Source organism: Astatotilapia calliptera, chromosome 9 (genome assembly GCF_964374335.1).
Source record: "Astatotilapia calliptera chromosome 9, fAstCal68.1, whole genome shotgun sequence".
Classification (NCBI taxonomy): Eukaryota; Metazoa; Chordata; class Actinopteri; order Cichliformes; family Cichlidae; genus Astatotilapia; species Astatotilapia calliptera.
This window is the reverse complement of record NC_137430.1, coordinates 34,639,351-34,651,975: the sequence shown is the minus strand read 5'-3', so window position 1 is coordinate 34,651,975 and position 12,625 is coordinate 34,639,351. Positions and strand designations below refer to the sequence as shown.

The following is a 12,625-nucleotide window of genomic DNA, read 5'->3' as shown; positions in this document are numbered from 1 at the left end:
ACAAGAATTTAAATGAGCATAAAAGTGCATGATATAAAATCATAAAAGAAATATTAACTAGAGGGAAAGGCAAGATTGAATAAGTGTGTTTTTAATCGTGATTTGAACAGTGCAATGGAATCAGATGCGCGGAGGTCGAGAGGAAGGGTGTTCCACAGTACCGGGGCAGCCGGAGCAAACGCACGGTCACCCCGGGACTTCAGTCGAGATCTGGGTTGGGTCAGAAGTAGTTGAGTGGCAGATCTGAGTGTTCTAGCAGGAGTATGTGGTTTGAGAAGTTCACTAAGATAACTTGGCGCTAATTTATTAATAGTTTTGAAAGTAAGAAGTAATATTTTAAATTGAATACGGTACTTTATGGGCAGCCAGTGCAGGCTAGCTAGAACAGGAGTAATATGGCAAAATTTCCTGGTACCAGTTAAAAGGCGGGCTGCTGCATTTTGGACTGTTTGCAGTCTAAGAAGAAGAGAAGAGGGAAGACCATAGTACAAGGAGTTACAATAATCCAACCTGTATCTATGGAATAACGCCAAAAAATAAATAAAGTCAGCTTCAACACAGACTGAGCTCACGTGATTTGATTTGATTAGTAACAGAAACTAATAAAATGGACAGACTGTATATAAAAGATGGCTGTAGCGCAGTTGTGGAGCCTCTTGCTGCCGCCATGTTGCTTTCTGTGTCCAGAAGTGACCATATTTAAGAGGTTATCAGCTGATGTCAGCATCACACAGACACAGGTACCTTCTTATTGAGTAACACCCAATCAAAGTCCTCAAATTTCACTAGGGCTGAACGATTATGGAAAATAATCTAATTGCGATTTTTTGCCCCAATATTGCGATTGCGATGCGATATGCGATTATTTTTTAAGGTCTTTGTCTTCTGTATTATTAAACAAAGACAAGCAATACATCATATAGTATGGCCAATACTATATTACATTAATTTTAAACTGTTCTTTCCTGGAAGACAGACCTCTGTTATGATGACATGAGGTGATGCATGAATTGATGACTGACATTTTTATTTAACTTCTTCAATCACAACAGTATATTTGAACATACACAATAGTTTATTTTTAGCTTACAAACATCTGAGCATAAAGTGCTGACAAGGAACCCTGGTGTAAACATTAAAATGAAAGTCAGTACAATGTGCAGATTGCAGAAATATACATAAACAAAATCAGTGGCTTTACCACACTCAGTTTTTCGACATCTGTGAACTACTAGACAGTCATTCAATTAAAAAATAATATTAAATAAATAAAACTAATAAATAAAAAATACACACATCTTACTGATCTCTGCAGTCAGTAACATTACACATAAAGTGCAAACATAATAGCAATTGTATAAACACACACACAAACACGCCTTTAAAGTTTAAAGGCGTGAAATTGGACGGTCTAGTTCTGATTAGCGTCACCGCTGTCTCGGTGGAGTTTAATAAACTCGGCCGTCTGCTTCTTGCTATCTAAAATATAACCAGACACTGGTGTAAATTCTCGACTGTCTCATACTTCTGTTTAATAAGTTTTCTGTTTGACGTTTAGTCAGCTGTGTGAAAACCAAGGAGGAACCCACCCGGGGGATTAATAAAGTTTTATTTTATCTAATCTAATAACTTTAATCTCAGCCAAACCGATTTACTCACGAACAAACAAAACACTGAAAAAAGCCCAACAATAACATTTTTAGGTTGTCTAAGTGACGTATATATTACGTTTAACCCGAGCAGCGAAACTCCGCGGTGATCTGAAAATGATGTGCCGGAGTTGTGCCGTTCTCGGCCGCATCAGTAACCCTCGAGCTCCCGGCTAGCTGTCGAGCTGGTGGGTAGCAGACGCCTCTGAAAACGTCGAAGCACTTTTGCAAATATGGGATATCTTGATAAACCGAGCAGATATTTGATGTTTACACAACTACTTTCTCGCCTGAAAATATGTTAAAAGTTTATTTTGTGACCCAGAAAGATTAGTATGAGTAATTTTAAAACTTAGTAGCGGCCGCCATTGTTGGAAACTGGAGTTTGGCTGGGCCGCGCTATGAATTCTGGGATATGGTAGGCCACGAAGGACACACCCGACCCATCCTTCAAATTCGGGGAAAAGGAGGACGCATTTGTCGGCTACATTCGGAGGAGTCTATGAATTTGGACAGCCTTCGTTGCGTCGCTGTGACGTAATCGGTCTACAAATGCGGCCTCAGGAGGATGCAGCCCATGAATTTGGACATGTCCAGAGTATAATCGCAGCCTTTGCGGTTAGAAAATTGCACTTGATCATGTCGCGATATTATCGCAAATGCGATATATCGTTCAGCCCTAAATTTCACTGTGCACAAAACCTGGAGCTCCACATTGTTGGATGCTCTGTTACCACAGTAACCTCACAGCAGCCATGTTATTGTTCACATGATGTCATTAAACGCTCCAACAGCCCAAACACGGTCCAGAGGTGCAGTTCAGGTGAAGCTAGCAGACAGCTAGCAGCTACAACCACCTGTGTCACCATCCACCTCTCAGTCAAAGAGGCCACGCCCCTAATAATGCAAACTTCAAGCCTTAATACGATTTAAACAGGTGAGTTAGAAACAGGTGTTATGAATGCAGATATTATCTCTGGACATCAAACAGTCTGTGAGCATGATTTTTTAACCTTTATTGGAAGAAATGATCAAATCCAAGTCAAACAGACCAGAATTGTAACAATTTACATTATAAAGATGGTGAAGCAAGTCTTTGACTTCAAAGGGAGAAAATAAAGTATCTGGGGTTTAATATTAAGGAACATAGACCTTTTGACAGAGGCAGGAACATTAGAATAACAAGTACTTTGTGGTTTTACTGCATAGTACAGCAGTTTTTTTATTCACATTTGAAATAAGCTTAAGTGACTTAAAATATTGACAAAATGGTAAATGGCCTGTATTTATTAGAGATGGACCGATCCAATATTACGTATCGGTATCGGTCCGATACTGACCTAAATTACTGGATCGGATATCGGAGAAAAATAAAAAATGTAATCCGATCCATTAAATATCACGAAAGCATCTCACAAAACTTGCAACACGCCGTAACTCACCTCAGCACGTTAGCACGTCGGAGCAGTATGCATCACGTGATAGAGCGGCTGTAGCATGCGGGACCTGTCGGTGGTCTGGATAGCATGTGGAGCTTCGCTAGCAACCCGGCATTTCATCTCCGACAAAGTTATCCCCGAGAGAAGTAAAGCAAGTGTGTAAGTCCATCTCTGAATGTTTGTAAAGCATTCCTGCGTTAAGCTTAACAAGCGATATATGGAGCGACTGCCTCTTCTTGCTGCTACTTCAATCATGAAACTGCTTAATGATCAGCTGATCGGCTTTTCTGTTGCGAGTCCGTGTCTCTAGTTTGTTTTTGGCCCACTTTGCACCAGACAGAGGAAACCAGCGGCTGAACAACAGCAGCACGTTTAAGCTTGATCAGCTGTTGTTAGAATTTATTTAATATTACTTTCTACTCGAGGATCTTTTTCTACGTAGCTGACGCTGGTAACTGTGCAGGGGCGGATCTAGCAAAGTTTAGCCAGGGGGGCCGATAGGGCAATAACAGGGAAAAGGGGGCACAAAGACATACTTTTCTTTCTTATTCTCATTTAAAATGTCTAGCTTTTAATAAATAATTATCTGACACCCAAAGTTTAAATTTGATGTAAAATGAATAGAAGTCAATTACTGTATATAGTAACTGTTAAGTCTAATATACCCTAGTAAGCTATAGTACTTTTTCCTTTGTGAAGGTACCATCTGTGCAGTCTGCAATTTTGTTGAAGAAAGATGTTGAATCTATTTAATATTTCTTGAAAAATAATTGATTTCTGTGCATTTTTTTTCACACTGCATCAAATTAAGGTTGATTACGTCGATTAAGCATCATGAGGTGGAGCGTGAGGGGTGGTTCCCTATTTTTTATTTATTTATTTTTGTTGTTGCTGGGAGTTGGAACCCTATTAGTTAGGTTGCTTAATATTTACACTAAGTACTCTTTAAAATACCAGAATAGGGAGGATGGTGTAGGTCTAAGTTTATTAGATTGATCAGTATTGCTGAACTATGAAACATTTTTTTTTTGCATACAAGTATAACAGATTAGCTTTAGTGTAGTTGTTGTTTTAAACTTGAGTATGAACTTATACAAAATGCAGCAAGATATTTAAAAAACAGTTTTGTTGATTAAAACACACTATATCGGATTCATATCGGTATCGGCAGATATCCAAATTTATGATATCGGTATCGGACATAAAAAAGTGGTATCGTGCCATCTCTAGTATTTATACAGCACTTCAAAGGGAGAAAATAAAGTATCTGGGGTTTAATATTAAGGAACATAGACCTTTTGACAGAGGCAGGAACATTAGAATAACAAGTACTTTGTGGTTTTACTGCATATTACAGCAGTTTTTTTATTCACATTTGAAATAAGCTTAAGTGACTTAAAATATTGACAAAATGGTAAATGGCCTGTATTTATATAGCGCTTTTCTAGTCCCTAAGGACCCCAAAGCGCTTTACACAACCTGTCATCCACCCATTCACACACACATTCACACACTGGTGATGGCAGCTACATTGTAGCCACAGCCACCCTGGGGCGCACTGACAGAGGCGAGGCTGCCGGACACTGGCTCCACCGGGCCCTCTGACCACCACCAGTAGGCAACGGGTGAAGCGTCTTGCCCAAGGACACAACGACCGAGACTGTTGGAGCCGGGGCTCGAACCGGCAACCTTCCGATTACAAGGCGAACTCCCAACTCTTGAGCCACGATCGCCCCCATAAAAAAGTAATTGAAGAAGACGGTAAACAGAGGAGAGGCATCTTCCACTTACATGAATGAATAAAACACTTACACAGCACTATTACAAAACTGACAACATCTGAGATTTCAGAGTCCAGGTTGTCCATAAAGTAAAGAACATCCTTACATGTGAAGGCAGGTATATTGGAAATTCTGAGTGAAAGCCAGCAGAGTATTTCAAACCAAACTGCATCAACGTGCTGACATTTGAAAAATAGATGCTCTAGTGTTTCTGGATGAGAAGAACAGAAAAGAGTCGGACTCGAACTTAAACCTTTTATACAGGATAAACGTCAGATATGCTTCTGAAGTGTTTCTTTCATTTTAGGCACAGGTGGCTATTTTAGGTAAGAAAATGACTTTTCTTTCAACGTGTTATCAAGGTGATGTCTGACATTGACATTATAGTTACAGAATACAGTTTGCTTACAGGTATTAGAGATTAACTTATTACTAAATTGTCCTTTATTGAGGTGTCATTGTCAGTGAAGGTGAGCTTGTTCTTGTTAGTGAACACTTTAAAGTGTTTACGATGGTATCGCTTTACAAACCTTATAATTATTAAATGAAACGTCTATTTTATACTTATCAATAAATTCTTCGTAAGATAGCAAGTTTCTGTTTTTATCAAGCAGATCAAAAACAAACACACACCGTTATCATACCAGTCTGATTTAAATAAGGACTCTTATTGATGACTATGACCCTGCTATTCCACAGCACAGGATTGTGGGTGAAAATTAGTTTCCCAACATTCAAAGCTTGCTTATAGAAACTAGACAATTTAAGAGGAATCTCAGATATTTCAAAATCACATCTGAGCAGAAAATCTACCCTCGAGCTTATTAAAGAGTTTGTCTGGATTATGGCACCACATAGACTGAGGGAAATGCAGTCGTTCATCCATCTGAGCCTGAACGCAGCAATAATGGATTCAAAGTCTAAAGCTTTCAAGCCCCCGTTTTCATAGTCTTTAATTGTGATTTGCGTATATGATGTGTTTTATTCTTCCAGATAAAGCTGAATAAAATAGAATTGGACAGTTTGATCATTTTGGGAGATGTAAAAATTGAATAACAGGGATATGTGAGTCTTGAAAGTCCTTCTGCTTTAGACAGTAAGATACGACCTAATATGGATAAATCACGTGTTAGCCAGTGATTACATTTTTTTTTAAACTACATTTAATCTAGAAGTTATGTTATTATTCTCTCCATCATTAATATTCTTACTGATTATTGAACCAAGGTATTTTACTTCCTCTTTTACTGGAATATTGTTAACAGTACTTTGATTCCAGCTGTGTACAGCTAAGATTTCACATTTTCTAAGGTTTAGTGTTAAGACAGATGCTTTGAAACTGAAAGGATTTTATTAATTGCAGTAGAGACCATATTTACATTCCTTAGAAATAAGGCAGTGTCGTCAGCACATTGACTAATTTTAAATTCTTTATCAAGAATGTTTATTCCTTCCACATCTGGAGAGAGTTTGATATAAATGGCATTTCTGCTGCAACAATAAACAATAACGGGCTAATAGGGCATCCCTGCTGAATGCCACGATTAATTTTAAAACTATTAGAAAACCCTTGATTGAGAGCAGTTCTACTTGTTATATCTCTGTACAACATTTTCACTACACTAACAGATCTGGGACCAAAACCCACAGCCTCCAGAGCTTTAAATAACAAATTATGCTCCAAAGAATCAAACGCTTTAAAGAAATCAAGAAATAAAATAAGGCTATCATGAGGAATTAAATGATTGTAATCCAACATATCTAATACTAAACGGGTATGATGATGGATGTGACGTCCTTTTATAAAGGCTGACTGTGTCTCATCTATTATTTGAGTTATTCCTATTTTTAATCTGTTGGCATAGAGATGAGCTAACAATTCATAATCACAGCAAAGAAGTGTGATACGTCTCCAGTTATCTAAAAGGACAGAGTCCTTGTTTGGCTTAGGAAGTAAAGAAATTATTCCTCGTTTCACAGTTGGAGAGAGCATCTGATCATTAACACATTCATTGAATATCTCTAATAACAAATCTTTAATGTCACTCCAGAAATATCTGTAAAATTCAATCGTGGCTCCACTCGCCATCTGGGAAACAGCAGCATCCAAATCTGTGAACATGATTATTTAAACACGTCTCTGCAGCTGACTCACTGCTGCCTCTGCTGGACATCAGGGGAACTGCAGATGCTGCCTGTGTAGAAGCCTGTAAACCCCGTCGAGCAGAGCACGATCAAAAGTCTGTGACTGTGGAGTCTGAGTGCAGTGAACTCATCGGCGTGTTCAGGAAACCAGCCTGAGACCATCTGAGCTCTGACACGGAGCTTTGGCAGCCTGAGCCCAGGAGGCTGTCCTGACAAACAGCTGACTGCGATCATGTGACCACAGTCAGAGCTGCAGGTGGTTAATGTGCTTTCATTCTGCCTGTGTTCAGCCTGATCCTCAGAAAACCTGCAAACACACCTCAGAGAAACATTTATAATGTTTCATGTTTTAAACATTATAAATAATATTTAATGTTGCTTCAGGTTGAAGGTTTCAGCTCAGAGAACAGAACAAAGCTTTGATTCGGTGCTTCCTGTCTCGTCTCAGCTTGGTGCAGTGTTTCCATCAGCTGAGAGCACCTGACAGGTACGTCCTCTGACTGTCCACCTGTGTGCTGACAGGACACATACATCAACTGTAACCACACAGGTGAGGACGCGGCGGGAAACCTACCAGCAATAAAAACAGGAAGCACAACAGCAGTTACCAAAATAAAACAGGAAGCGGAAACACAGGAGACACGAGGAGGATAAAAACCAGAAAAAGAACCACACACAGGAAGTAGAAACCCAAACTGTGGTGGTAAAAGTCACCTGTTCACCTGCTGACAGTAGCTTTACCTCAGCCTGAGGTTCACTGCTGCTGCTGTTGGTGCTCAGAGAGATGAAGACGTCACATCAAAGCAGGACTGAAGCTCAGCTCCTGGAAAAGTTTAAATAGTCAAAGAAAGACTGAACGAAACCTAACAGCTGCATCAGTGCAGGCAGTGTCAGTATTAGTACTGTACTTTTAGGAATACTTTTACTGCAGTAAAGGATGGCAGTACTTCCTCCTGACCACAGCCTGTTTGTGTAGAAACGTGACGTGTGCAAGATCATTGAGCTGCAAAGCTGCGGCCAAGCACTTTCTATTCACACACACACACACACACGCACACACACACACACACACACACTCACACACACTCTCACTCACACACACACTCACACTCACACACTCTCACTCACACACACACACTCTCACTCACACACACACACACACTCACACACACACACACACACACACACTCTCACTCACACACACACACACACGCACACACACACACACACACACTCACACACACACACAGCAGAATCAGCAGACAGGTCTGGATGAACTGAAAGCGTCGAGGCAGCAGAAACCTTTGAAGCCGACTCTTTTGTCCGGGGGCCTCGGCCCTCGGCCCGCCGCGCCCCTCGGTCGCCCCCCTTCCGTATAAATTGGGGTGTCCAACTTTTTCTCTGTTACACTGTGTGTGTGGTTGCGGGCCAGGTTGGACGACATCCAGCGGGACAAAATGTCACAGTACTCTGGAAAGGTGAGTGAGACCGACGAGGATCGCTTTGAGCTCTGTTTCAGTCTGAGCTCTGAAGCTGAAGATCAGGCTGCTTAAAATAGTCAATTTTTGAATGGAGTTTGGTGTGAAGCTCTTCACAGCAGCAGGACATTTAGTTTTTAAAGACAAGAACAGAAAAAAAAAATCATCATCTGAGTTTCACTTCACATTCATGTGAAACATTAAAACGACAGTTTCTGTTTTTGTTAAAACTTCACTGTTTGCTGTTGATGATGTCACTTTAATAAAGCAGCTGGGGTCATGTTTAAGACCAAACAGACGTCGCTGCACGCTCGATCGTCCTCTAAGCCCAGGATCAGGTTACAGAGCAGTAAAAATACTCAGTTACTTTCCAGCCTAGATTCAGAAATGTCATTCATTGTTATTTATTCGTGTTATTCCGTGTTAGAGACATCAAAGACTAACAACCTGGTGAAGGATGGAGATGATTCACATGACAGAGTCATGATAAACTCAGACCTGTGAGACTGGAGGCTTCAGATTACAGCAGGAACTTCGTCCTGTCAATCATTTTTAAATAAAGTTTTATTGAATGAAAGCACGTGACCGTTTGTCCTGCAGATTACTTTTTATGAGGGGAAGTGCTTCACCGGCAGGAAGCTGGAGGTCAGAGGTGACTGTGATAACTTCCAGGACCGCGGCTTCATGAACAGGTAACTTCCTGTTTTCAGGTGTTTGCTTTCTCTTTTTTTCTTTACTGAAGACGTTTGAACCTGAACTGAGTCAGAGCAGATCTTCAGTCGCACCTTCAGTTTCTCTGAGCTCAGAAACCAGAGTCTGACTGATCAGCTGATCAGAGGAAACGTAACAGGTGGTTTTATGTAATACCGCTCTGAGCCACGAGGGGGCGCAGCCTGTCAGTGTAACTGTAAGCAGGTCATGAAGTCATGACAAGTACAACAAATGTCAGAAACTGAGAGACCTGCAGCGCACATCTGGAAACACATGTGTGGAATCGCTGCCCCCTGGTGGTCACATTTATATTCAAACCGTGTGGACGAAACTGTTTCTGCTTTCAGCTTCTGAAATTCAGGCGAGAGCTGATATTTCTGACGAGCCTCTGAATACTGATACGAGGTCAGTGTTTCAGTTACTCTTAAGATTTTTCTAATGACATCAATGAAAACACAGAAGAACAGAAGCTTTGTGATTTCTGGCCGTACAGGAAGTCTAAACGTTTCCTTTTTAGTGACAAATAGAAACACATATCAAAGATCTGACGTTCTGCAAACTCAAAGATGTGAATTTGATGACCAACAGTTTTCACTAACAGCACAAACTCAGACTGAAGTCCGTCCACACAGAAACCATATTCAGCACTTTTTTTTCTGACCTTATCAAACATTCAGCCGCTCTTCATCAGAGGAGAGCACGAGGCCGACATCATCATCATCATGGTCAGGATAAACTGGAGTTCTTGGTGTAAGTGCTTCCTGTTTCCTTCAGCTGATCATCACCTGAACTCCATGACTGTGTCTGAGCAGCAGATGATCGTGCTGGGACGGAGGATGAAAAAGTTCTGACCAGTTAAACCTGCTGATGGTTTCAACATGTGACTGAGCACCTCTGCAGGGTAACATCTGGAGCCTGTCTTTGTCTCTTCAGGGTGAACTCGATCCGTGTGGAGAGCGGAGCCTGGATCTGCTACGACCACCCTGACTTCAAGGGCCAGCAGTACATCCTGGAGCACGGCGAGTACCCAGAATTCCAGAGGTGGAACTCCCACAACGACCACATGGGATCCTGCAAACCCATCCGCATGGTGAGCACCTCTGACGGAGTCGTGATTGTTTAAAGAGCACGGATGAGGTGATCTGACAGATCTGAGATTTTACTGCTGTTAGGAAACACAATTTCATCTTCTTTTTAATTCACACTTTTAAAAATGTCAGATTTGTTTTTCATGTGTTAGTGAAAGACTGACTCTGTGAGTCTTTTCCACTGAGGGGAAACCATCTTTTCTTGCTTTGGGATGAAGCACCTTCATCCTGAAGCTACAGCTGCTCCGTCCGGTCTGTGATGTAGGTTTTGTTGTTGGATTCTGACCTAATCGTGTCCGTCTGTCCGGCAGCACGGCGAGCACTACCGCATCGAGCTGTTCGAGGGCTGTAACTTCTCCGGTCAGTGCGTGGACATCTGCGACGACTGCCCCTTCCTGCAGAGCCGCGGCTTCTCCAAGAACTGCATCAACTCTGTGAAGGTCTACGGAGACGGAGCGTGAGTTTCTCCTTTACCAGAAACCTTAACGCTGATGTTCCTACTCCCCAGGGGATAGACTTTGGTGACCTTTAACCTGAGATTAGTATTAGGACAATATTCCTAACATGCTAACAGGAAATATTTATCATTCACATTCAAAGTAAAGGTCGGTTGTTGACATATTCCTGCTCTGCAGAGGATCAACTCTGTAGACTTTATTGCTGCTGGCAGCTTAGACTGTGGGGCTCATTATTTATTATCCCCAGATGATGAAATGTGACACAGTAATGTTCTTGTTCTTGGAAGTTTTGGCTGATGATTGATTTGATTGATTGAGTTCAAACTTTAGCTTTCAGGATTTTTCACGCTCATGTCCCCCTGAGGATGAACCCCACCAGGCTTATCTTATTATTAGACTTCTCACCTGGAGACCAGTAGAACTGTTTTTCATCCTCAGCTTAATTTTTCTATTTAGTGCTAATGTTAGCATGCTAACAACCTAAGGTTGGATGTGTTAGCATGACTTAACATAATAGAAAAAAGTCTAAAGATGTTTTAAGGCGGAATATATTTAAACATCATTCTGAATCCTCCTTAACAAAAGTGTGACAGGTTAATAAAAGCATGTTCCTCACTTTAACCCCGCCTCTCTTGCCTCCTTGCTCCACCTCCAGCTGGGTGATGTACGAGGAGCCAAACTTCCGTGGCCGCATGTACATTGTTGAGCGTGGAGACTACTGCAGCCATAACGAGTGGCAGGCCCAGAACCCCAACATCCAGTCCATCCGCAGAGTCGTCAACTACTTCTAAACCCCTCTGACCTCTGACCCCCAACCCTGACCAGCCCCCCTCACCTGTGACTGTAATCATGTACGATAAATAAACTCGGACTAAAATAAGAAAGCAGGTTTTTTTATCAAACAGTCTGTGTGTGTGTTGATTTGTGTGGCCACACCGACACCATCACATAAACAGGTTTTCATTCCTGCTGTGACAAAAGAAATTATAATCTGGATTAATACAGATAACAGAAAATATCTGTTTCTGACAGGTGGAGAGTTAATTGAAACTTCTGACAAAGTTTTAAAGATGTATTGTGGTGAATCCCACTGATGATATAAAAGACTCACAAAAATTCATGTATTCATATGATGCACTAAGTGTTAGAGGGTTAGAAGAGTCCAGGACCTTTAAATATGTCTGTGAAGGTTTGCAGTCATCCAGGTCAGAGTAATCTAAGGAGCTTGGCAGAGAATCCCAGAATTTTAAGCCCTATGGGAGTGTCCCTAAGAGGGTCATGGACCCACTACTGACCCTCTTAGGGACACTCCCATAGGGCTTATAAATCTGGACTCTCTACCAGTTGCTCTTAGAACTGAAGACGTTCTCAGATGAGAGGCCAAAAGTCTTCAAGAAACTTAAAGTCCAGATGCTTTTCTCTCCAAGATCCTTAGACTAGGATTTTTCAACCATCAATCATTTAGATATAAGGAGTAACAGGACATGTGAAGGAATAATAAGTTGGTCTAATTATGAGCTGCGTGAATGCATCGATCTTTAAAGCACTTTTTGGCTCTAGGTTATATTCCTGGAGAATTTACATCAAGTTAGTACTCAGAGGCCCCTCCGTGAATCGCTACCTCATCGTGGTGGAAGGTTTGTGTGTCCCAGGGATCCTGTGTTGTTGGGGGGCTTTTGCACTCTGGTAGGGTCTCCTGTGGCAAATCAGTCCTTGGTGAGGGACCAGACAAGAGTGATTCAAAAATCACCAATTAGAAGTAGATCCAGATTGTCTGCACTTAGCATCAGTTCAGAGTACCCGGCCTTCCTGAAGTCCTTGGGTGTGGTGCTTGAGGGTGCTCCACCTCGGGACTCGTCTTACTGGGAGACTTCAA

General features: G+C 41.4%; 1 protein-coding gene across 1 annotated transcript; it reads left to right on the top strand.

Moving 5' to 3' along the window:
* The first annotated feature begins 8,230 nt into the window (after positions 1-8,230).
* crygn2 (crystallin, gamma N2) lies at positions 8,231-11,633 on the top strand. The gene is made up of 5 exons (XM_026180427.2): positions 8,231-8,492; positions 9,093-9,184; positions 10,137-10,293; positions 10,603-10,748; positions 11,405-11,633. The coding sequence occupies exons 1-5, from the start codon at positions 8,472-8,474 to the stop codon at positions 11,538-11,540; spliced, it is 552 nt and encodes a 183-aa protein (XP_026036212.1). The 5' UTR covers positions 8,231-8,471; the 3' UTR covers positions 11,541-11,633.
* Positions 11,634-12,625: the final 992 nt, after the last annotated feature.

Bases quoted from the DNA above. Each gene is read 5' to 3' on its own strand.
- crygn2 (XM_026180427.2), top strand. From the start codon at position 8,472: ATGTCACAGTACTCTGGAAAG. The intron at 8,493-9,092 runs GTGAGTGAGACC...TTTGTCCTGCAG, and splicing joins TGTCACAGTACTCTGGAAAG to ATTACTTTTTATGAGGGGAA. The intron at 10,294-10,602 runs GTGAGCACCTCT...TCTGTCCGGCAG, and splicing joins CCTGCAAACCCATCCGCATG to CACGGCGAGCACTACCGCAT.